The sequence below is a fragment of the Oncorhynchus tshawytscha genome, linkage group LG26, assembly GCF_018296145.1.
Source record: "Oncorhynchus tshawytscha isolate Ot180627B linkage group LG26, Otsh_v2.0, whole genome shotgun sequence".
In the NCBI taxonomy this organism is placed as follows: Eukaryota; Metazoa; Chordata; class Actinopteri; order Salmoniformes; family Salmonidae; genus Oncorhynchus; species Oncorhynchus tshawytscha.
The window spans coordinates 51,788,889-51,815,406 of record NC_056454.1 but is presented as its reverse complement, the minus strand read 5'-3'; the positions used below and the strand labels follow the sequence as shown (position 1 = coordinate 51,815,406).

At 48.0% G+C, this 26,518-nt stretch overlaps 2 protein-coding genes and 1 pseudogene across 2 annotated transcripts in view; 1 reads left to right on the top strand and 2 right to left on the bottom strand.

The window, feature by feature from the left end:
* Positions 1–1,520, top strand: part of tmem237a (transmembrane protein 237a) — a 40,297-nt gene extending 38,777 nt beyond the window's left edge. Inside the window, exons 7-8 of the mRNA XM_042307009.1 lie at positions 1,016–1,137; positions 1,306–1,520. Coding sequence (XP_042162943.1) covers positions 1,016–1,137; positions 1,306–1,376 — 193 coding nt within the window. The 3' untranslated portion in view covers positions 1,377–1,520. The remainder of the gene's footprint in view (positions 1–1,015; positions 1,138–1,305) is intronic.
* A 15,257-nt stretch (positions 1,521–16,777) lies between these two features.
* LOC121841014 (ice nucleation protein-like) lies at positions 16,778–17,572 on the bottom strand. The gene is made up of 2 exons (XM_042306816.1): positions 17,240–17,572; positions 16,778–17,197 (listed from the first exon to the last, which is right to left on the bottom strand). Exons 1-2 carry the CDS (start codon positions 17,570–17,572, stop codon positions 16,778–16,780), a joined length of 753 nt encoding a protein of 250 aa, XP_042162750.1.
* LOC112235104 overlaps positions 16,841–26,518 on the bottom strand; it is a 130,201-nt pseudogene continuing 120,523 nt past the window's right edge.

The following is a 26,518-nucleotide window of genomic DNA, read 5'->3' as shown; positions in this document are numbered from 1 at the left end:
CTATTCCCTATATAGTGACCAGGGCCCATAGCAACCTATACCTGACCAGGGCCCATAGCAACCTATCCCTTACATAGTGACCAGGGCCCATAGCAACCTATCCCTTACATAGTGACCAGGGCCCTAATTGGGATGCAGGTATTATTATCTATCCGACTGTTACCCCTGTAGTCTGCTATCGGGTTACTAATACTGAAGACTGTTACCCCAGACACATAACTGTAGTCTGCTATCGGGTTACTAATACTGAAGACTGTTACCCCAGACACATGGCTGTAGTCTGCTATCGGGTTACTAATACTGAAGACTGTTACCCCAGACACATAACTGTAGTCTGCTATCGGGTTACTAATACTGAAGCTTCAGACTTCCCTTCCCTTTGGAAATAAAAAGAAAACGGCAACAACAAGCGTAATCAACACTGTGTATATATATATAACAAAGAGCACAAGGTACAACAGAGACATTATTTAAAGCAGAACAGCTGAGTACAGGAGATTGGAGACATACAACAGGACGTGTGGACACAAGCACTCATCATGGGTCACCTGTTACGTCATCTTCCATCTGTAGCTAGGACAATCTTAATTACCTACAGGAAACTGTCTTGAGTCTGAGCTTTGTGTTGTCTCTGTCCCCCAGCGCCCCTCCCTCCCTCTCAAATCAATTAAATTCATTTCAAGAGGCTTTATTGACATGGGAAACATATGTTAATATTGTCAAAGCAAGTGAAGTAGATAATACTTCTCTCTCTCCTCTTCCTCTAACCCCCTCCTCTCTCCCTGTCTCTCTCTCCTCTTCCTCTAACCCCCTCCTCTCTCCCTGTCTCTCTCTCCTCTTCCTCTAACCCCCTCCTCTCTCCCTGTCTCTCTCTCCTCTTCCTCTAACCCCCTCCTCTCTCCCTGTCTCTCTCTCCTCTTCCTCTAACCCCTCCTCTCTCCCTGTCTCTCTCTCCTCTTCCTTTAACCCCCTCCTCTCTCCCTGTCTCTCTCCCTCCCTCCCTCCCTCCCTCCAGGCCCCCTGGTTCAGAGCACCAAATCCTCCAGCCCTGGATTGTGGTCAACCTGGTGATAGCCCTGTTAGTGGGTCTGGCCTGGGCCTTCGTCTCAACGCGACCAGACATGGACTACACCGAAGGTGAGAGCTTTATGAACTCAACTCATCATGTGAATTATCATTAACCACAATAACTAGTTAATTATCATAATAACTAGCACTAATTACAAATGTCTAACGGTCTGGTTCATAACTATCAACTTTAAACTATTCCCGAACGACAATTATTCCCGTGTCTTGTGTCGACAGAGTTTTTAATGGCGATGGCAGTTGAAGACCTCTACCCAAGACATGACGATAACCCAGATCTTTCAGCCTGAAACTCAGTCCGTTATGTTCTATTTGGTTCCAAAGCAGAAAAAATAATTTTTAAAAAAGTGTGTTTTTTGTTTGTATTATTACCATGAGAGAGATTTACATTCCACAATGTCATTTAAACATTAAATAAAAGGGGATCAAAATAACTGTTTCTGTTTACTGCTGACCTCTAGTGGGATCGTCTGATACCGCAGTGAAGCACATGATGATCCCATGTTCAGTATCAAAGTGGTGTAGTGGAGACTAAACCAGGTGTACTCCATATACCCACTGATCCCATGTTCAGTATCAAAGTGGTGTAGTGGAGACTAAACCAGGTGTACTCCATATACCCACTGATCCCATGTTCAGTATCAAAGTGGTGTAGTGGAGACTAAACCAGGTGTACTCCATATACCCACTGATCCCATGTTCAGTATCAAAGTGGTGTAGTGGAGACTAAACCAGGTGTACTCCATATACCCACTGATCCCATGTTCAGTATCAAAGTGGTGTAGTGGAGACTAAACCAGGTGTACTCCATATACCCACTGATCCCATGTTCAGTATCAAAGTGGTGTAGTGGAGACTAAACCAGGTGTACTCCATATACCCACTGATCCCATGTTCAGTATCAAAGTGGTGTAGTGGAGACTAAACCAGGTGTACTCCATATACCCACTGATCCCATGTTCAGTATCAAAGTGGTGTAGTGGAGACTAAACCAGGTGTACTCCATATACCCACTGATCCCATGTTCAGTATCAAAGTGGTGTAGTGGAGACTAAACCAGGTGTACTCCATATACCCACTGATCCCATGTTCAGTATCAAAGTGGTGTAGTGGAGACTAAACCAGGTGTACTCCATATACCCACTGATCCCATGTTCAGTATCAAAGTGGTGTAGTGGAGACTAAACCAGGTGTACTCCATATACCCACTGATCCCATGTTCAGTATCAAAGTGGTGTAGTGGAGACTAAACCAGGTGTACTCCATATACCCACTGATCCCATGTTCAGTATCAAAGTGGTGTAGTGGAGACTAAACCAGGTGTACTCCATATACCCACTGATCCCATGTTCAGTATCAAAGTGGTGTAGTGGAGACTAAACCAGGTGTACTCCATATACCCACTGATCCCATGTTCAGTATCAAAGTGGTGTAGTGGAGACTAAACCAGGTGTACTCCATATACCCACTGATCCCATGTTCAGTATCAAAGTGGTGTAGTGGAGACTAAACCAGGTGTACTCCATATACCCACTGATCCCATGTTCAGTATCAAAGTGGTGTAGTGGAGACTAAACCAGGTGTACTCCATATACCCACTGATCCCATGTTCAGTATCAAAGTGGTGTAGTGGAGACTAAACCAGGTGTACTCCATATACCCACTGATCCCATGTTCAGTATCAAAGTGGTGTAGTGGAGACTAAACCAGGTGTACTCCATATACCCACTGATCCCATGTTCAGTATCAAAGTGGTGTAGTGGAGACTAAACCAGGTGTACTCCATATACCCACTGATCCCATGTTCAGTATCAAAGTGGTGTAGTGGAGACTAAACCAGGTGTACTCCATATACCCACTGATCCCATGTTCAGTATCAAAGTGGTGTAGTGGAGGTTCACGCTGTATAAGGTTGATGGAACAGACCTCTAGTGGGATGCGTTGGATAATGTGACTGGGATAATGGGTTGTTAATATGACTGGGATAATGGGTTGTTAATGTGACTGGGATAATGGGTTATTAATGTGACTGGGATAATGGGTTATTAATGTGACTGGGATAATGGGTTATTAATGTGACTAGGATAATGGGTTGTTAATATGACTGGGATAATGGGTTGTTAATGGGTATGTTTGGCAGCATTGAGTGAAGGATGCTTTGTTGCGAAATAATTCCACATTTAATTTTGGATTGGAGATGCTTAATGTGAGTCTGGAAGGAGAGTTTACGGTCTACAAATACCTAGGTGTCTGGTTAGTTGTCCACGTATTCTAAGTCAGAACCGTCCAGAGCAGTGATGCTGGACGGGGGGGCGTGTGCGGGCAGCAATCGGTTGAAGAGCATGCATTTAGTTTAACTAGCATTTAAAACAAGTTGGAGGCCATGGAAGGAGAGTTGTATGGCATTGAAGCTCGTCTGGAGGTTAGTTAACACAGTGTCCAAAGAAGGGCCAGAAGTATACAGAATGGTGTCGTCTGCGTAGAGATGGATCAGAGACTCACCAGCAGCAAGAGCCACATCATTAATATTTCCAAAGAAAAGAGTTGGCCCGAGAATTGAACCCTGTGGCACCCCCATAGAGACAGCCAGAAGTCCGGACAACAGGCCCTCCGATTTGACACACTGAACTCTATCTGAGAAGTAGTTGGTGAACTTGCACCAAGGAGAAGGAGATCCTGATGTAGTTTAAACCAGGGATTCTGAACTGGGTGGGTCGGATTTTAAGCGGTCGTGGGATTTATGCAAGAATATTAAAAATATTTCGAAAGTTAACCGGCGCACTGAAACTTTTATTTTGAAAGGATACCGCATTTTTGCATATCGCGCGCGCACACACACACGCGCACGCACGCACACACATACAAACACAAACACACAATAAAATGTCACTCTGCAACATTGTTTTGTTTTAAAATATGACACGGCCAATCAGATAATACAGATCTCCTTCTGACATCTTAGATAGCTAACTATGCAGATGTGTTCCTCAGGCATTGCACATGTGGATAGTTAGCAGTCATTAAACTCATGTAGGCTAGCTGTCAGATTAAAATCATGGACAGGTTTTTAAAACGTGCAGCTCCCCCTTCATCTACTGCTGCTTCCAATGTTAACAACAAGGAGGACAATCCGGTCCCTGTCAAGAAGAGGAAATAATTTATATGGTTTCACCTATATTGAAGACAGGCAGGGTGAGTGTAGACGTCCTATGAGCAACGAGCTGTTAGCTAATGAGAGCATGAAACCCCTCAAAAACTAAAAAGACATCTGGCCACCAAGCAATCCAAGACACAATGATAAGCCAGCTGGTGTCCTCACAAGATTCATTGAAGAACATATGATTCATAGCAATGCGCTGGGCCACAAGGTAAGTGCAAAAAAAAAAACACATCAGCGCAGAGGATCTCATAGTCGCTGCTGCGATTGATATGTGCACTGAAATCTTGGGAGAGTCCGTCGCCAACAAACTTAAAACCATCATACACCTATCCAATGACACTATGAGGAACACACCAGACATCAGAGGACACCATGAGGAGGATCCAGGACATGTCTGAGGACACCATGAGGAGAATCCAGGACATGTCTGAGGACACCATGAGGAGGAGAATCCAGGACATGTCTGAGGACACCATGAGGAGAATCCAGGACATGTCTGAGGACACCACGAGGAGGAGAATCCAGGACATGTCTGAGGACACCATGAGGAGGATCCAGGACATGTCTGAGGATACCATGAGGAGAATCCAGAATCCAGGACATGTCTGAGGACACCATGAGGAGGAGAATCCAGGACATGTCTGAGGACACCATGAGGAGGAGAATCCAGGACATGTCTGAGAACACCATGAGGAGGAGAATCCAGGACATGTCTGAGGACACCATGAGGAGGAGAATCCAGGACATGTCTGAGGACACCATGAGGAGGAGAATCCAGGACATGTCTGAGGACACCATGAGGAGGAGAATCCAGGACATGTCTGAGAACACCATGAGGAGAATCCAGGACATGTCTGAGGACACCATGAGGAGGAGAATCCAGGACATGTCTGAGGACACCATGAGGAGGAGAATCCAGGACATGTCTGAGGACACCATGAGGAGGAGAATCCAGGACATGTCTGAGGACACCATGAGGAGGAGAATCCAGGACATGTCTGAGGACACCATGAGGAGAATCCAGGACATGTGAGGACACCATGAGGAGAATCCAGGACATGTCTGAGGACACCATGAGGAGAATCCAGGACATGTCTGAGAACACCATGAGGAGGAGAATCCAGGACATGTCTGAGAACACCATGAGGAGGAGAAACCAGGACATGTCTGAGGACACCATGAGGAGGAGAATCCAGGACATGTCTGAGGACACCATGAGGAGGAGAATCCAGGACATGTCTGAGGACACCATGAGGAGGACAATCCAGGACATGTCTGAGGACACCACGAGGAGAGAATCCAGGACATGTCTGAGGACACCACGAGGAGGAGAATCCAGGACATGTCTGAGGACACCATGGAGGAGAATCCAGGACATGTCTGAAAGCCATGAGGAGAATCCAGGACATGTCTGAGAACACCATGAGGAGGAGAATCCAGGACATGTCTGAGGAACCATGAGGAGGAAATCCAGGACATGTCTGAGAACACCATGAGGAGGAGAATCCAGGACATATCTGAGAACACCACAAGGAGGAGAATCCAGGACATGTCTGAGGACACCATGAAGAGGAGAATCCAGAACATGTCTGAGGACACCATGAGGAGAATCCAGGACATGTCTGAGGACACCATGAGGAGAATCCAGGACATGTCTGAGGACACCATGAGGAGGAGAATCCAGGACATGTCTGAGAACACCATGAGAATCCAGGACATGTCTGAGGACACCATGAGGAGGAGAATCCAGGACATGTCTGAGGACACCATGAGGAGGAGAATCCAGGACATGTCTGAGGACACCATGAGGAGGAGAATCCAGGACATGTCTGAGAACACCATGAGGAGGAGAATCCAGGACATGTCTGAGGACACCATGAGGAGGAGAATCCAGGACATGTCTGAGGAAGCCATGAGGAGAATCCAGGACATGTCTGAGAACACCATGAGGAGGAGAATCCAGGACATGTCTGAGAACACCACGAGGAGGAGAATCCAGGACATGTCTGAGGACACCATGAAGAGGAGAATCCAGAACATGTCTGAGGACACCATGAGGAGAATCCAGGACATGTCTGAGAACACCATGAGAATCCAGGATATGTCTGAGGACACCATGAGGAGGATAATCCAGGACATGTCTGAGGACACCATGAGGAGGAGAATCCAGGACATGTCTGGGGACACAATGAGGAGGAGAATCCAGGACATGTCTGAGGACACCATGAGGAGGATCCAGGACATGTCTGAGGACACCATGAGGAGAATCCAGAATCCAGGACATGTCTGAGAACACCATGAGGAGGAGAATCCAGGACATGTCTGAGGAGAATCCAGGACATGTCTGAGGACACCATGAGGAGGAGAATCCAGGACATGTCTGAGGACACCATGAGGAGGAGAATCCAGGACATGTCTGAGGACACCATGAGGAGGAGAATCCAGAACATGTCTGAGGACACCATGAGGAGGAGAATCCAGGACATGTCTGAGGACACCATGAGGAGAATCCAGGACATGTCTGAGGACACCATGAGGAGAATCCAGGACATGTCTGAGAACACCATGAGGAGGAGAATCCAGGACATGTCTGAGAACACCATGAGGAGGAGAATCCAGGACATGTCTGAGAACACCATGAGGAGGAGAATCCAGGACATGTCTGAGGACACCATGAGGAGGACAATCCAGGACATGTCTGAGGACACCATGAGGAGGAGAATCCAGGACATGTCTGAGGACACCATGAGGAGGAGAATCCAGGACATGTCTGAGGACACCATGAGGACATGTCTGAGGACACCATGAGGAGGAGAATCCAGGACATGTCTGAGAACACCATGAGGAGGAGAATCAAGGACATGTCTGAGAACACCATGAGGAGGAGAATCCAGGACATGTCTGAGAACACCATGAGGAGGAGAATCCAGGACATGTCTGAGAACACCATGAGGAGAAATCCAGGACATGTCTGAGGACACCATGAGGAGAGGACATGTCCAGGACATGTCTGACATGTCTGGAAGCCATGAGGAGAATCCAGGACATGTCTGAGGACACCATGAGGAGGAGAATCCAGGACATGTCTGAGGACACCATGAGGAGAATCCAGGACATGTCTGAGAACACCATGAGGAGGAGAATCCAGGACATGTCTGCGAACACCATGAGGAGGAGAATCCAGGACATGTCTGAGGACACCATGAGGAGGAGAATCCAGGACATGTCTGAGGTCATAACACGCCAGACATCAGAGCGCATCAGTGAAAACAGCCATTACACATGGAAGCTTGATGAATCCACAGATGTGGCTAACCATGCCCTTCTAATGGGTCTATGTCAGACACGTCTGGGATAATTAATAACACCGAGGAGTAGTTCCCTTCCAGTGTCTGGGATAATTATTAACATCGAGGAGTAGTTCCCTTCCAGTGCTGATTTGTCCACCACCACAGAGGCTCTTTAACACAGTGGATCTGTACCTGGGCTCTGTGGGACTGGTCAGAGGCTGTCTTTAACACAGTGGATCTGTACCTGGGCTCTGTGGGACTGGCCAGAGGCTGTCTAACACAGTGGATCTGTACCTGGGCTCTGTAGGACTGGTCAGAGGCTCTTTAACATAGTGGATCTGTACCTGGGCTCTGTGGGACTAGTCAGGGGCTGTCTTTAACACAGTGGATCTGTACCTGGGCTCTGTGGGACTGACCAGAGGCTGTAACACAGTGGATCTGTACCTGGGCTCTGTGGGACTGGTCAGAGGCTGTCTTTAACACAGTGGATCTGTACCTGGGCTCCTGTGGGACTGGTCAGGGCTGGCCTTCTAACACAGTGGATCTGTACCTGGGCTCCGTGAGACTGGTCAGGGGCTGTCTTTGGGGAACACAGTGGATCTGTACCTGGGCTCCGTGGGACTGGCCAGAGGCTGTCTTTAACACAGTGGATCTGTACCTGGGCTCTGCGGGACTGGTCTGGGATGGGTGTGCAGGTGTTTCCAGGCCTTCTAAAGGGATCATGGGGAACGAGCTCCAGCAGGTGTATAACCAGGCCTTCTAAAGGGATAATGGGGAACGAGCTCCAGCAGGTGTATAACCAGGCCTTCTAAAGGGACGCTCTAACCGCTAGGCTACCTGCCGCCCAACGCTCTAAACGCTAGGCTACCTGCCGCCCGACGCTCTAACCGCTAGGCTACCTGCCGCCCGACGCTCTAACCGCTAGGCTACCTGCCGCCCGACGCTCTAACCGCTAGGCTACCTGCCGCCCGACGCTCTAACCGCTAGGCTACCTGCCGCCCGACGCTCTAACTGCTAGGCTACCTGCTACCCCAACATACACACAAATACACAAATAGAATAACACACTTATATAGAAGGGAACATGATTATTTCACTATGGCACTTCAAACAAGAAACACACAAACTAAATTCCATTCCTACTGTAAAAAGTTAGAGGTGCGCTCCCCCTACCTCGGGTTTCCAGTTGGGAGACCTGAGGTCAACCTTCCCCCGCTCCAGTCCCGGTGTCGTACTCCTGAGTGGGAGACCTTCCCAGGCAGTAACCTGCCTAGCTCTTCAACTAGTATCAGGGTGCCAACTCTGTCTTGTTTTGCACACTTTGTACAAAATAATCAAATGCAGTACGACAGGATATTTCTTAACGTAGCTCTTTATTAGCTAGCTATAGCTGGCATGTTCACGTATCGCCAACCAGGATCAAAGTGACCATGACCTAACCGTCTGGGTGGTCTTAACCAATCATAGCACAGTATGATATGGCGGTAAAATGCATCCAATTACAATTCACTTTGTTTACATATGAATATTACCCACTTCGACAAGGTTTATTGACCCACCGTCCCACACGGTGACATCCTATCATTGGTGTAACGTGAAAATGAGCGATAGAAAACCGATCTCGCAAATGTCACCATTAGGAATGTTATTTTTAGTTTTTTTTTTGTGCGGGCACCTTTGTGCCGCCCTGGGCGTCTGCCTCTACCTAAACCCGCCACTGAGGAACGGATCGCACAGGTTGACTACCTGGCGGGTAGGTTTGATCATCTGAATTCGCTCAACGTGTCAAATAAAGGCCTCAACACCAAGGTCCTCTGCAAAATTGCTACCAATGATGTTCTCTACCACTACAGCTTGAGAGGGAGGAGGGAGAAGCGGTCTTTCCAGGTCCTGGTGATTTGCTGGTAAATAACCAGTAGGTTCAATATTAACCTACACTGAGAGTACAAAACATTAAGAACACCTTCCTGATATTGAGTTGAACCCCCCTCCCCTTTTCCCCTCAGAACAGCCTCAATTCATCGGGGCTTGGACTCTACAAGTTGTTGAAAGCGTTCCACAGGGATACTGGCCCACGTTGACTCCAACGCTTCCCACAGTTGTGTCAAGTTGGCTGGGTGTCCTTTGGGTGGTGGACCGTTCACAAAGGAAACTGTTGAGCGTTAAAAACCCAGCAGCGTTGTAGTTCTTTGACACAAACCCTCTGGCACCTCAATATTTTGTCTTGCCAATTCCCCCTCTGAATGGCACACATACACAATCCATGTCTCAAGGCTTAAACATCCTTCTCTAACCTGTCTCCTCCCCCTTCATTTACAGTGATAGAAGTGGATTTAACAAGTGACATCAATAAGGGACCATAGTTTTCACCTGGATTCACCTGGGCAGTCTGTCATGAAAAGAGCAGGTGTTCTTAATGTTTGTCCCACTCAGTGTACACACACTACACACTACACATCCCCTTACAATTCAAGTTGAAACTGTGAGATTTCATAGGGTCAGATGTCAAAATGCACCGAGACATGCAGAGGTATGATTTACACATTTTTATTGTTCAGTTTAAATGCATTTTAGGTTTTTATTTTCCCTGTTACGGCAAAGTATCTAAGAATATTCCCGACGTTAAAAATCTAGTTTGGCCTTCAGATACAGATAATAACGTTTAGGCTGTTTTTCGCGGTTTATCTTCGTTGTTCTTGTTCTGAAATGACTGAAGACCTGAAATGAAGGACAGTACTGTTTAAATGCTGCTGATATCACTTCCTGTTTACAGATGTAAAAGGCAGAGGTATGATGATGTAGTACACGTTAACTTTCCACTCTACACATGTTGTGTATGATGTAGTACACATGTTGTGTATGATGTAGTACACATGCCTACCTTCCACTCTACACAACATTTCAGTTTGACTGATCTCTAATGACCTTGGTGATTCTAATTGGTAGGTACTGACTGACTAGTTTAACCCAAACAACACAGAGACAGAAAGGTATGCAGACAGACAGAGGATCAGATCACCACAGACAGGTTTGGTCTTTGTTCATGTCCCCATCCACTAACACACAGTAGACCGTCCCCATCCGCTAACAAACAGTAGACCGTCCCCATCCGCTAACACACAGTAGACCGTCCCCATCCACTAACACACAGTATGAGACTCAAATGACCCAATATTACCTGTGTGGTAAGTCAGCCTCGTCAGAGTCAGAAAGGTTGGCTCTGTTTCTCCTGTTTCTGTAGTGTGAGGCAGGACACTAGTCAATCTCCTGTTTCTGTAGTGAGGCAGGATGCCAGTCTATCTCCTGTTTCTGTAGTGTGAGGCAGGACGCTAGTCTATCGCCTGTTTCTGTAGTGTGAGGCAGGACGCTAGTCTATCGCCTGTTTCTGTAGTGAGGCAGGATGCTAGTCTATCTCCTGTTTCTGTAGTGTGACACAGTGAGGCAGGATGCTAGTCTATCTCCTGTTTCTGTAGTGTGAGGCCACCATCTCCTGTTTCTGTAACAGGACACTAGTCAATCTCCTGTTTCTGTAGTGAGACACTCAAATGACCCAATAGTCTATCGCCTGTTTCTGTAGTGTGAGGCAGGATGCTAGTCTATCTCCTGTTTCTGTAGTGTGAGGCAGGAGTCAGCCTGTTTCTGTAGTGAGGCAGGATGCTAGTCTATCTCCTGTTTCTGTAGTGTGAGGCAGGACACTAGTCAATCTCCTGTTTCTGTAGTGTGAGGCAGGACACTAGTCAATCTCCTGTTTCTGTAGTGTGAGGCAGGACACTAGTCAATCTCCTGTTTCTGTAGTGTGAGGCAGGACACTAGTCAATCTCCTGTTTCTGTAGTGTGAGGCAGGACGCTAGTCTATCGCCTGTTTCTGTAGTGTGAGGCAGGACGCTAGTCTATCGCCTGTTTCTGTAGTGAGGCAGGATGCTAGTCTATCTCCTGTTTCTGTAGTGTGAGGCAGGACACTAGTCAATCTCCTGTTTCTGTAGTGAGGCAGGATGCTAGTCTATCTCCTGTTTCTGTAGTGTGAGGCAGGACGCTAGTCTATCGCCTGTTTCTGTAGTGAGGCAGGATGCTAGTCTATCTCCTGTTTCTGTAGTGTGAGGCAGGACACTAGTCAATCTCCTGTTTCTGTAGTGTGAGGCAGGACACTAGTCAATCTCCTGTTTCTGTAGTGAGGCAGGACACTAGTCAATCTCCTGTTTCTGTAGTGTGAGGCAGGACGCTAGTCTATCGCCTGTTTCTGTAGTGAGGCAGGACGCTAGTCTATCTCCTGTTTCTGTAGTGTGAGGCAGGACGCTAGTCTATCTCCTGTTTCTGTAGTGTGAGGCAGGACGCTAGTCTATCTCCTGTTTCTGTAGTGAGAGGCAGGACAGGACGCTAGTCTATCTCCTGTTTCTGTAGTGTGAGGCAGGACGCTAGTCTATCTCCTGTTTCTGTAGTGTGAGGCAGGACGCTAGTCTATCTCCTGTTTCTGTAGTGTGAGGCAGGACGCTAGTCTATATCCTGTTTCTGTAGTGTGAGGCAGGACGCTAGTCTATCTCCTGTTTCTGTAGTGTGAGGCAGGACGCTAGTCTCTCCTGTTTCTGTAGTGAGGCAGGATGCTAGTCTATCTCCTGTTTCTGTACAGGACGCTAGTCTATCTCCTGTTTCTGTAGTGAGGCAGGATGCTAGTCTATCTCCTGTTTCTGTAGTGAGGCAGGATGCTAGTCTATCTCCTGTTTCTGTAGTGTGAGGCAGGACACTAGTCTATCTCCTGTTTCTGTAGTGAGGCAGGACACTAGTCTATCTCCTGTTTCTGTAGTGAGGCAGGACACTAGTCTATCTCCTGTTTCTGTAGTGAGGCAGGACGCTAGTCTATCTCCTGTTTCTGTAGTGTGAGGCAGCTTGATGTACAAGTACACCCCCTAAACAGGATGCTAGTCTACCGCAAGGTCCTATGGACAGTGGTCTGGCCAAAAGTAGTGCACTACAGAGGGCATATCGGTGCCATTAGGGACGTAATGACGGTAAAATAGAATGCATTGGTGTTAAACAAGTGTCCGTCCCCACCCTCAAATCAGGAGCTACATGGCCAACTGGTCCAGAGATGGTTCTAGAACCTGCACTTCATTCTATAATTGTTCTGTCATGTGACCTGGCACTTCCTGTAGTTTAGTGTACTTCCTGTCTGTATCACAGCCACAAAGTCAGGGCATTGGCTATATCGTAAAAAAATTCATGAAAACAAACATGTGCTTTTTGGTCTTCATTTAAGGTTAGGTATTAGGTTATCATTGTGGTTAGGTTTAAAATCAGATTTTAAGAATAAACATTTTAGAAATAGACGGGGTTTGGCCATAATTATGACTTTGTGGCTGTATTAACTAGTAACGACCAAAAGGAGGCCTTTTGAGACAGTAGCTGCAGTTACAGACAGACGGATCACTAATGTGACCAATAGAAACAGAGAGAGAGAGCAGGTCAGACCCGCCCCCATCAACATAACAGCCATTCACAGAGGTGGACCTTCATTGTGCACCATTTCATCCCGTCCAATCAAAGCAGTGACCACCTGAGAGGATCATTAAGACATCAGCCAATCATCTTCCAGTTGTACAATAACTTAAATCCGATGGAGACATTTAAACATTTTGATGCAATTTACAAAAAGATTGTGATTAGAATCAACACATCTTTACACTCCACAGACAGACAAGCGGTGTCCGAAACAGCCCCCTATTCCCTGCATAGTGCACTACTTTTGACCAGAGCCCTATGGCCGTAGCACCCTATTCCCTGCATAGTGCACTACTTTTGACCAGAGCCCTATGGGCCCTATGCACTATGTAGGGAATAGGGTGTCATTTCAGACAATCACATGGAGGGTGTTAGTCTAGTGTCCCATAGGCAACTACACCAGTGTCTGTGTCTCTCTGTCTGTCCCATATCCAACTACACCAGTGTCTGTCTGTCCCATATCCAACTACACCAGTGTCTGTCTGTCCCATATCCAACTACACCAGTGTCTGTCTGTCCCATATCCAACTACACCAGTGTCTGTCTGTCCCATATCCAACTACACCAGTGTCTGTGTCTCTCTGTCTGTCCCATATCCAACTACACCAGTGTCTGTCTGTCTATCCCATTTCCAACTACACCAGTGTCTGTGTCTCTCTGTCTGTCCCATATCCAACTACACCAGTGTCTGTCTGTCTATCCCATTTCCAACTACACCAGTGTCTGTGTCTCTCTGTCTGTCTCATATCCAACTACACCAGTGTCTGTCTGTCCCATATCCAACTACACCAGTGTCTGTCTGTCCCATATCCAACTACACCAGTGTCTGTGTCTCTCTGTCTGTCTATCTGTCTCATATCCAACTACACCAGTGTCTGTCTGTCCCATATCCAACTACACCAGTGTCTGTCTGTCTATCCCATATCCAACTACACCAGTGTCTGTGTCTCTCTGTCTGTCTGTCTGTCTCATATCCAACTACACCAGTGTCTGTCTGTCCCATATCCAACTACACCAGGGATCCTCCCTATATACTGCTCCTATACACACCTGTCAGTCTCTACACCAGCTCTGGTCCAGGGTGTTACGTGTGGCTTTCTGAAGCTGAACCTGCCACACGTAACACCCTGGACCAGAGCCATCTCCACATCAATCCTGGTCTACTACTCACGGTTAATATTCACTCACTATGCTTTAAAAACACAACTTTAAAAATAATAATATATTTCAGGTATATTAAATCATCTTATATAAAAACACAAAAGTAAAAAGTTACCCTTCTCCCCACGTACAGTGGGTATCAGAAGTATTCACCCACCCTTGGATTTGAACATTTTGTTTTGTGTCACAAAGTGGGATTCAATTGAACTTTTTGGCCTAAATACAAAGCCTTCTGTCTGGTGCAAATTCAACACATCACTAACTGCCTCCTTATTTCCCAGCATGGTGGTGGCTGCATCATGGTATGGGTATGCTTGACATCGGCAAACACTGGGGAGTTTTTCAGGATAAAACAGAAAGCAAAATCCTAGAGGAAAACATGCTTCCCTCTGCATTCCAGCAGACAGCAGACACTGGGAGATGATTCCCCCTGCCGGCAGGACAACAACCTAAAACACAAGGCCAAATCTACACTTACCAAGAAGATATTGAATGTTCCTGAGTAGCCTAGTTTAAGTTTTGACTTACATCTGCTTGAAGATCTATGGCAACTTGTAAATGAATAATGTGCACAATCCAGGTGTGCAAAGCTCTTAAGCCTGGTTCACATTGGCAGTTTGAAGTGACTCAAATCCTATTTTGTTGCATTTTTTTGGTGCTTTTTCCTGAAGTCTGAACAGCCAAAAAAAGCACATGGAATCGGATACTTCAATCCACATACAGATATGATTTCTGGCCAAGCAACTTGTGTCTGAACGGTCAAATCGGATTTATTTGTAATCACATGGTATTTAGACTGTTCTTTCCCATATCTTGTTGCTTGCTAGCTACTCTGTTGACAGGTTGACAAGAACATGTGGTAGCTAACTAGCGTGTTAATTTACAAATGAATTCGTGAATGTGCTAGAAAACAGATGTAGGATCTTAATTTGATCAATATTTTGTTGCTGAGAAATTTCCTGCATGTGCACATTTGTAGTGTACTCAAGGTTTGAAAAGGCTTCTAAAGTTTGTAATTTCCCCTTTCAAATGTTCAATTTGATTCACCCTAAAGAAAAAATGTATCAAGACCTATAAAAAAATGCCATTAATTCTAATCCCCATTATAATTCACATTTCCTGTTGCTGCAGGATTATTTTTCTGCTTTAGGAAACTGGCTCAAATTAAGATCCTACACCTGTATATACCACTGCACACACATCCATCAGTGCCATGTTAGCTAATGACTGCTGTCTGAACACATACAAATCTGATGTGGTCACTTGTAATTGTTTTGGACAGGCAGTATTTCAAAACCGATTTGAGCATTTAAAGGTCTGCAGTGTGATAATGGCTTTACATACTTACCCATGAAGACTCACAGCTGTAATGACTCTTAGAGACTCACCCACGAAGACTCACCCATGAAGACTCACAGCTGTAATGACTCTTAGAGACTTACCCATGAAGACTCACAGCTGTAATGACTCTTAGAGACTCACCCATGAAGACTCACAGCTGTAATGACTCTTAGAGACTCACCCATGAAGACTCACCCATGAAGACTCACAGCTGTAATCGCTGACAAATGATTTTCTAACGTGTATTGACTCAGGTGGGTGAATACTTATCTAATGAACAGTGTTTTATTTTGAATTAACCATAAAAAAAAATTAAAAAGATTCAAATTTTTCCCGTTTGACATTAGAGTATTGTGTAAATCAATTACAAAAAAAACAAAAAAATAAATCACAATGAATTAAATTTCAATCCCAGTCTGTAACGCAAAAACAACATGAACAAATCCAAGGGGGTGAATACTACTGACTGTATGATCATACACATCTATACATCCCTCCCAAACCCCAAACAGTTGCTAAGGTAACAACATGTCCATGCAGTACCTGTTTATATTGCAGCTGAATTCTTGTTTATTTTTTTGTTATATTTCAATGCAAAGCGCCACAAACATGTGGAAAAGCTTGATAGGTGGTTTAACTTGCTCTCTCTTTTCACAGAGTTATTATAATGTAGGCAAAAGGATGGAATAACAATCTGGGATTTACAAGGAACAGGTTCTTCATCCAGCTCAGTGTGGCACGAGAGGAGAGGAGACGAGACGAGACGAGAGGAGAGGAGAGGAGAGGAGAGGAGAGGAGAGAGAGAGAGAGAGGAGAGGAGAGGAGACGAGAGGAGAGGAGACGAGAGGAGAGGAGAGAGGAGAGGAGAGAGAGAGACGAGAGGAGACGAGAGGAGACGAGAGGAGACGAGAGGAGAGGAGAGAGACGAGAGGAGACGAGAGGAGACGAGACGAGAGGAGAGGAGACGAGAGGAGGCGAGACGAGACGAGAGGAGGCGAGACGAGAGGAGAGGAGACAGGCCGAGTTCTGGGTCGTATTCATTAGTGCACGCCATAATGAACGTTTCTTATTGTATAATAAGAACGTTTCGGGTCCGTTTGGTTTGTAGGGAGAGCAGCCTGTAGGGTCCATATAGTCTGTAGACTGTGCTCTAGATAGGTCAATAGGCTGTAGTCAGTCTGTAGACTGGGACCTTGATGGGTCCATAGTCTGTAGACTGTGCTCTAGATGGGTCCATAGACTGTAGTCAGTCTGTAGACTGGGACCTTGATGGGTCCATATAGTCTAGAGACTGGGACCTTGATGGGTCCATATAGCCTGTAGTCAGTCTGTAGACTGGGACCTTGATGGGTCCATAGTCTGTAGTCAGTCTGTAGACTGTAGCCTTGATGGGTCCATATAGTCTGTAGACTGGGACCTTGATGGGTCCATATAGCCTGTAGACTGTAGCCTTGATGGGTTCATATAGTCTGTAGACTGGGACCTTGATGGGTCCATAGGCTGTAGTCTTGATGGGTCCATATAGTCTGTAAACTGGGACCTTGATGGGTCCATAGGCTGTAGTCAGTCTATAGACTGGGACCTTGATGGGTCCATAGGCTGTAGTCAGTCTGTAGACTGGGACCTTGATGGGTCCATAGGCTGTAGTCAGTCTGTAGACTGGGACCTTGATGGGTCCATAGGCTGTAGTCAGTCTGTAGACTGGGACCTTGATGGGTCCATAGCCTGTAGACTGGGACCTTGATGGGTCCCATAGCCTGTAGCCTTGATGGGTCCCATAGCCTGTAGCCTTGATGGGTCCATAGTCTGTAGTCAGTCTGTAGACTGGGACCTTGATGGGTCCATAGCCTGTAGTCAGTCTGTAGACTGTAGCCTTGATGGGTCCATAGTCTGTAGTCAGTCTGTAGACTGGGACCTTGATGGGTCCATAGCCTGTAGCCTTGATGGGTCCATAGCCTGTAGCCTTGATGGGTCCATAGTCTGTAGACTGGGACCTTGATGGGTCCCATAGCCTGTAGCCTGTAGCCTTGATGGGTCCCATAGCCTGTAGCCTTGATGGGTCCCATAGCCTGTAGCCTTGATGGGTCCCATAGCCTGTAGAGTGGGACCTTGATGGGTCCCATAGCCTGGGCAGCTCGGCCCAAGTCCTCCTCTTCCCCCTAGCTACCACTCACCCGTCAGTTTGGTGCTTTCATCCCGTTTGGGCGGGGCAGGGCGCGGCCCCCGCCGTAACGTTGCATAGCCTGAGGACATGTACCCGTGGCCCCCGCCCTGACCCCCCCTATGTTGGTCCGGAGGGGGTGGAGGAGGCAGGGCCATGTCGTCCATGGAGACCGGTTCCAGCCGGGAGGAACCGTGCCGCGTGAGGGAGCCGTGACGTGAGATGGACTTCCTCTTCAAGGTCCGGTTCAGGTCCTCCAGGAAGTTTGGTTGGACCGAGGAGAGGGTACCGCCCCCCTTAGGTACCCCGGGGGAGGTGGGGGGCAGGGGACAGGCAAAGGAGGCTGGGGGGTATGCTGGTGCTGGTATGGGGGGACAGAGGTAAGGGCTCCTGGACCGTGTGACTCCGGGACAGCCTGTGCAGTGTCAGAGGCGGAGTCTTCTTGAGTGACTGGGTCTTCCATGATGATTGGCTGACGGGGTGGGAGATAGGCGTGGCCTGCGGCTGGGGGTTGACGACTGCGACCCTGGGGGCCCCCGGGTGGAGCTCAGAGAGGAGGGGGGGCGGGGGGAGCAGCTCAGAGTCGGGAGGAGGAGGGGGGAAGTCTTCACTAGGCTGGTGGTACTGAGGTGGAGAGGGGAAGTCTTCACTGGGCTGGCGGTACTGAGGAAGAGAGGGGAAGTCTTCACTGGGCTGGCGGTACTGAGGAGGAGAGGGGAAGTCTTCACTGGGCTGGCGGTACTGAGGAAGAGAGGGGAAGTCTTCACTAGGCTGGCGGTACTGAGGAAGAGAGGGGAAGTCTTCACTAGGCTGGCGGTACTGAGGAAGAGAGGGGAAGTCTTCACTAGGCTGGCGGTACTGAGGAAGAGAGGGGAACTCTTCACTGGGCTGGCGGTGCTGCCCTGTCTGTAGACCCTGGAGGACTAGAGGGAGAGCTGACAGGTTCAGCTTGCCTGGTTTAGGAGGAGCAGGAAGAGCAGGAGATACAGAGAAGGTGGCGGTGGAGGAGTTGCAGGAGCCGAGGCCAGGCTGGGCAAACTTACTGACCAGAGACTCCACCTTCTTAGGCTGCCTCTGGACCTGGGCCTCTTCCTGGTACTCCCCTGAGGAGTTAGACTTGATGGAGGAGGCACGCTGGGGAGTGGGAGGAGGCCCCCTCTTCCCGAAGGAGCCGGTTGATGAGGTGGAGGGAGACTTCTTAATGGGGGAGCACATCTCAGAAGGAGGGAGAGGAGGAGGAAGGGGGAATTCAGGGGACTGAGGCGGGATCTGACCCCCTGGCTGCCATCTTGGTTTAGCCTTGACCGCCGGGGGGGACTGTGGGGCTCCTGGGAACTGGTTGACTATCTGTTTGGCCAGGGAGAGAGTGGGGGAGATGGGGGCGGACAGAGGGAGGGTTTTAGAGGAGAAGATGTGCTGTTTGGGCATCGTGGAAGGCGGCTGATTGGGCGAATGGCCTGTAGAGAAGCTTTGCTGCTTTTTCATTGGACCCGAAGGAGGGTAGGGCGACACTGGGGACAGGGGGATCCCTGGACCAAAGGTCTTAGGAGCAGTCTGGGGCGGGAAGACACCAGAGAAGGTTTTGGGAGGTGTGGGGGTGGCAGTATGGGGGACAGGGGGAGAGGGCAGGAGGGGGAGGAGGAGGAGGAGGAGGAGGGGACTCAGGTTGGCCATCCAGCTCAGAGAAATCATAGTTCATATTGGGGAATTTTTGGGCCAGGAACTGCTGCAACCCAGTGTTACTGAGAGGGGGGCACTGGTGGTCCTCTTCTGGGGAGGAGGGGGCAGTGTTTGGGCCTGGGGGGGAGGAGGGGGGATGAACTGAGGAACAGAGCTGGGGAGGCTGAACCTCAGAGAGGCCATGGCAGAGCCTGGAGCAGGCATGGAGCAAGGGGGAGGAGGAGGAGGGTTGCTCGGAGCCAATGGCATGGTGTTGTAGTTAGTGGGAGCCAATGGGAGCGTGTTGTAGTTGGGTTTGACAGACTGGAGGGGCGGGGCCGGAGGGCCTTGCTGCTGGCCCATTGGTTGGGCACTGTAATGATTGGCAGTCTGGTTGGCGCCACCCTGCAGGCAGGCGATGGTGCTGTACTTGACAAAGTTGGTAGGAGCAGCCTGGTGAGGGGGTGGGGAAGTGGGGGAGGGGAAGGAGGTGGAGGGTCGGGGGGAGAGTGGGAGGATTCGGGGGAGACACTGGTGTAGCTGGTTCGGGATGGGGGGGCTGACTGGTGCATGGAGGGCAGCATCAGGGGATAGGGTCTGCTCACTGACTCCATCCTCAACTAGAGAGAGAGAAAGAGAGCGAGACAGAGACACAGAGAGCGAAAGACAGAGACGAAAGAGAGCGAGTGAGCGAGACACAGAGAGAGATAAAGAGAGAACGAGAGAGAGAGGAGACACAGAGAGCGAGAGACAGAGAGAGGAGACAGAGAGCGAGAGACAGCGAGACGAGAGAGAGAGAGACGAGAGAGAGGAGACACAGAGATGAGAGAGCGAGAAACATACAGAGCGAGAGAGAGAGAGAGAGAGAGACGAGAGAGAGAGAGAGGGAGACGAGAGAGAGAGAGGGAGACAGAGAGAGAGAGACGAGACAGAGAGCAAGAGACAGCGAGACGAGAGAGAGAGAGAGAGACGAGAGAGAGGAGACACAGAGAGCGAGAGACAGAGATGAGAGAGCGAGAGACAGAGAGGGGAGAGAGAGACAAAGAGAGAGACATGTATCTGTGTTAGATGATATTGTATTAATGATTTCATTACTACTCTGCTAGAAAACATAAACATGATGCCACACAGGGGAAAACATGATGCCACACAGGGGAAAACATGATGCCACACAGGGGAAAACATGATGCCACACAGGGGAAGACATGATGCCACACAGGGGAAGACATGATGCCACACAGGGGAAAACATGATGCCACACAGGGAAGACATGATGCCACACAGGGGAAAACATGATGCCACACAGGGGAAGACATGATGCCACACAGGGGAAGACATGATGCCACACAGGGGAAAACATGATGCCACACAGGGGAAGACATGATGCCACACAGGGAAAGACATGATGCCACACAGGGGAAGACATGATGCCACACAGGGGAAGACATGATGCCACACAGGGGAAAACATGATGCCACACAGGGGAAGACATGATGCCACACAGGGGAAGACATGATGCCACACAGGGGAAAACATGTTCATTTGTCTCATAGACAAATTACATTCAGCAGAAAACAAAAACAAATAAATGGACAACTGGGCTTCTGAAACACAAGAGTAGAGAACTGGGCTTCTGAAACACAAGAGTAGAGAACTGGGCTTCTGAAACACAAGAGTAGAGAACTGGGCTTCTGAAACACAAGAGTAGAGAACTGGGCTTCTGAAACACAAGAGTAGAGAACTGGGCTTCTGAAACACAAGAGTAGAGAACTGGGCTTCTGAAACACAAGAGTAGAGAACTGGGCTTCTGAAACACAAGAGTAGAGAACTGGGCTTCTGAAACACAAGAGTAGAGAACTGGGCTTCTGAAACACAAGAGTAGAGAACTGGGCTTCTGAAACACAAGAGTAGAGAACTGGGCTTCTGAAACACAAGAGTAGAGAACTGGGCTTCTGAAACACAAGAGTAGAGAACTGGGCTTCTGAAACACAAGAGTAGAGAACTGGGCTTCTGAAACACAAGAGTAGAGAACTGGGCTTCTGAAACACAAGAGTAGAGAACTGGGCTTCTGAAACACAAGAAACTGGGCTTCTGAAACACAAGAGTAGAGAACTGGGCTTCTGAAACACAAGAGTAGAGAACTGGGCTTCTGAAACACAAGAGTAGAGAACTGGGCTTCTGAAACACAAGAGTAGAGAACTGGGCTTCTGAAACACAAGAGTAGAGAACTGGGCTTCTGAAACACAAGAGTAGAGAACTGGGCTTCTGAAACACAAGAGTAGAGAACTGGGCTTCTGAAAAAACAAGAGTAGAGAACTGGGCTTCTGAAACACAAGAGTAGAGAACTGGGCTTCTGAAACACAAGAGTAGAGAACTGGGCTTCTGAAACACAAGAGTAGAGAACTGGGCTTCTGAAACACAAGAATAAAGAACTGGGCTTCTGAAACACAAGAGTAGAGAACTGGGCTTCTGAAACACAAGAGTAGAGAACTGGGCTTCTGAAACACAAGAGTAGAGAACTGGGCTTCTGAAACACAAGAGTAGAGAACTGGGCTTCTGAAACACAAGAGTAGAGAACTGGGCTTCTGAAACACAAGAATAGAGAACTGGGCTTCTGAAACACAAGAGTAGAGAACTGGGCTTCTGAAACACAAGAGTAGAGAACTGGGCTTCTGAAACACAAGAGTGTGAGGTAAGGTGGGGCAGGTCAATAGAGACAGGTGAGGAATACTGAGGCAGGTCAAATAGAGACAGGTGACAGGTGAGGAATACTGAGGCAGGTCAATAGAGACAGGTGAGGAATACTGAGGCAGGTCAATAGAAACAGGTGAGGAATACTGAGGCAGGTCAATAGAAACAGGTGACAGGTGAGGAATACTGAGGCAGGTCAATAGAAACAGGTGACAGGTGAGGAATACTGAGGCAGGTCAATAGAGACAGGTGAGGAATACTGAGGCAGGTCAATAGAGACAGGTGACAGGTGAGGAATACTGAGGCAGGTCAATAGAGACAGGTGACAGGTGAGGAATACTGAGGCAGGTCAATAGAAACAGGTGAGGAATACTGAGGCAGGTCAATAGAAACAGGTGAGGAATACTGAGGCAGGTCAATAGAAACAGGTGACAGGTGAGGAATACTGAGGCAGGTCAATAGAAACAGGTGACAGGTGAGGAATACTGAGGCAGGTTAATAGAGACAGGTGACAGGTGAGGAATACTGAGGCAGGTCAATAGAGACAGGTGAGGAATAACTGAGGCAGGTCAATAGAAACAGGTGACAGGTGAGGAATACTGAGGCAGGTCAATAGAGACAGGTGAGGAATACTGAGGCAGGTCAATAGAAACAGGTGACAGGTGAGGAATACTGAGGCAGGTCAATAGAAACAGGTGACATGTGAGAATACTGAGGCAGGTCAATAGAGACAGGTGAGGAATACTGAGGCAGGTCAATAGAAACAGGTGACAGGTGAGGAATACTGAGGCAGGTCAATAGAAACACAGGTGAGGAATACTGAGGCAGGTCAATAGAAACAGGTGAGGAATACTGAGGCAGGTCAATAGAAACAGGTGACAGGTGAGGAATACTGAGGCAGGTCAATGAGACAGGTGACAGGTGAGGAATACTGAGGCAGGTCAATAGAAACAGGTGAGGAATACTGAGGCAGGTCAATAGAAACAGGTGAGGAATACTGAGGCAGGTCAATAGAAACAGGTGACAGGTGAGGAATACTGAGGCAGGTCAATAGAAACAGGTGACAGGTGAGGAATACTGAGGCAGGTTAATAGAGACAGGTGAACAGGGCTTCAGGTGAATACTGAGGCAGGTCAATAGAGACAGGTGAGGAATACAGGCAGGTCAATAGAAACAGGTGACAGGTGAGGAATACTGAGGCAGGTCAATAGAGACAGGTGAGGAATACTGAGGCAGGTCAATAGAAACAGGTGACAGGTGAGAATACTGAGGCAGGTCAATAGAAACAGGTGACATGTGAGGAATACTGAGGCAGGTCAATAGAGACAGGTGAGGAATACTGAGGCAGGTCAATAGAAACAGGTGACAGGTGAGGAATACTGAGGCAGGTCAATAGAAACAGGTGACAGGTGAGGAATACTGAGGCAGGTCAATAGAAACAGGTGACAGGTGAGGAATACTGAGGCAGGTCAATAGAGACAGGTGAGGAATACTGAGGCAGGTCAATAGAGACAGGTGACAGGTGAGGAATACTGAGGCAGGTCAATAGAGACAGGTGACAGGTGAGGAATACTGAGGCAGGTCAATAGAGACAGGTGAGGAATACTGAGGCAGGTCAATAGAAACAGGTGAGGAATACTGAGGCAGGTCAATAGAAACAGGTGACAGGTGAGGAATACTGAGGCAGGTCAATAGAAACAGGTGACAGGTGAGGAATACTGAGGCAGGTCAATAGAGACAGGTGAGGAATACTGAGGCAGGTCAATAGAGACAGGTGACAGGTGAGGAATACTGAGGCAGGTCAATAGAGACAGGTGAGGAATACTGAGGCAGGTCAATAGAAACAGGTGAGGAATACTGAGGCAGGTCAATAGAAACAGGTGAGGAATACTGAGGCAGGTCAATAGAAACAGGTGACAGGTGAGGAATACTGAGGCAGGTTAATAGAGACAGGTGACAGGTGAGGAATACTGAGGCAGGTCAATAGAGACAGGTGAGGAATACTGAGGCAGGTCAATAGAGACAGGTGAGGAATACTGAGGCAGGTTAATAGAGACAGGTGAGGAATACTGAGGCAGGTCAATAGAAACAGGTGACAGGTGAGGAATACTGAGGCAGGTCAATAGAGACAGGTGAGGAATACTGAGGCAGGTCAATAGAGACAGGTGAGGAATACTGAGGCAGGTCAATAGAAACAGGTGACAGGTGAGGAATACTGAGGCAGGTCAATAGACAGGTGACAGGTGAGGAATACTGAGGCAGGTCAATAGAGACAGGTGACAGGTGAGGCATCACTGAGGCAGGTCAATAGAAACAGGTGACATGTGAGGAATACTGAGGCAGGTCAATAGAGACAGGTGAGGAATACTGAGGCAGGTCAATAGAAACAGGTGACAGGTGAGGAATACTGAGGCAGGTCAATAGAAACAGGTGAGGAATACTGAGGCAGGTCAATAGAAACAGGTGAGGAATACTGAGGCAGGTCAATAGAAACAGGTGACAGGTGAGGAATACTGAGGCAGGTCAATAGAGACAGGTGACAGGTGAGGAATACTGAGGCAGGTCAATAGAAACAGGTGACAGGTGAGGAATACTGAGGCAGGTCAATAGAAACAGGTGAGGAATACTGAGGCAGGTCAATAGAAACAGGTGACAGGTGAGGAATACTGAGGCAGGTCAATAGAAACAGGTGACAGGTGAGGAATACTGAGGCAGGTTAATAGAGACAGGTGACAGGTGAGGAATACTGAGGCAGGTCAATAGAGACAGGTGAGGAATACTGAGGCAGGTCAATAGAAACAGGTGACAGGTGAGGAATACTGAGGCAGGTCAATAGAGACAGGTGAGGAATACTGAGGCAGGTCAATAGAAACAGGTGACAGGTGAGGAATACTGAGGCAGGTCAATAGAAACAGGTGACATGTGAGGAATACTGAGGCAGGTCAATAGAGACAGGTGAGGAATACTGAGGCAGGTCAATAGAAACAGGTGACAGGTGAGGAATACTGAGGCAGGTCAATAGAAACAGGTGACAGGTGAGGAATACTGAGGCAGGTCAATAGAGACAGGTGACAGGTGAGGAATACTGAGGCAGGTCAATAGAGACAGGTGAGGAATACTGAGGCAGGTCAATAGAGACAGGTGACAGGTGAGGAATACTGAGGCAGGTCAATAGAGACAGGTGACAGGTGAGGAATACTGAGGCAGGTCAATAGAGACAGGTGAGGAATACTGAGGCAGGTCAATAGAAACAGGTGAGGAATACTGAGGCAGGTCAATAGAAACAGGTGACAGGTGAGGAATACTGAGGCAGGTCAATAGAAACAGGTGACAGGTGAGGAATACTGAGGCAGGTCAATAGAGACAGGTGAGGAATACTGAGGCAGGTCAATAGAGACAGGTGACAGGTGAGGAATACTGAGGCAGGTCAATAGAGACAGGTGAGGAATACTGAGGCAGGTCAATAGAAACAGGTGAATACTGAGGGTCAATAGAAACAGGTGAGGAATACTGAGGCAGGTCAATAGAAACAGGTGACAGGTGAGGAATACTGAGGCAGGTCAATAGAGACAGGTGACAGGTGAGGAATACTGAGGCAGGTCAATAGAGACAGGTGAGGAATACTGAGGCAGGTCAATAGAGACAGGTGAGGAATACTGAGGCAGGTCAATAGAGACAGGTGAGGAATACTGAGGCAGGTCAATAGAAACAGGTGACAGGTGAGGAATACTGAGGCAGGTCAATAGAGACAGGTGACAGGTGAGGAATACTGAGGCAGGTCAATAGAGACAGGTGAGGAATACTGAGGCAGGTCAATAGAAACAGGTGACAGGTGAGGAATACTGAGGCAGGTCAATAGAGGTGACAGGTGAGGAATACTGAGGCAGGTCAATAGAGACAGGTCAAGGTCAGAAACAGGTGACAGGTGAGGAATACTGAGGCAGGTCAATAGAAACAGGTGACAGGTGAGGAATACTGAGGCAGGTCAATAGAGACAGGTGAGGAATACTGAGGCAGGTCAATAGAAACAGGTGACAGGTGAGGAATACTGAGGCAGGTCAATAGAAACAGGTGAGGAATACTGAGGCAGGTCAATAGAAACAGGTGAGGAATACTGAGGCAGGTCAATAGAAACAGGTGACAGGTGAGGAATACTGAGGCAGGTCAATAGAGACAGGTGACAGGTGAGGAATACTGAGGCAGGTCAATAGAAACAGGTGAGGAATACTGAGGCAGGTCAATAGAAACAGGTGAGGAATACTGAGGCAGGTCAATAGAAACAGGTGACAGGTGAGGAATACTGAGGCAGGTCAATAGAAACAGGTGACAGGTGAGGAATACTGAGGCAGGTTAATAGAGACAGGTGACAGGTGAGGAATACTGAGGCAGGTCAATAGAGACAGGTGAGGAATACTGAGGCAGGTCAATAGAAACAGGTGACAGGTGAGGAATACTGAGGCAGGTCAATAGAGACAG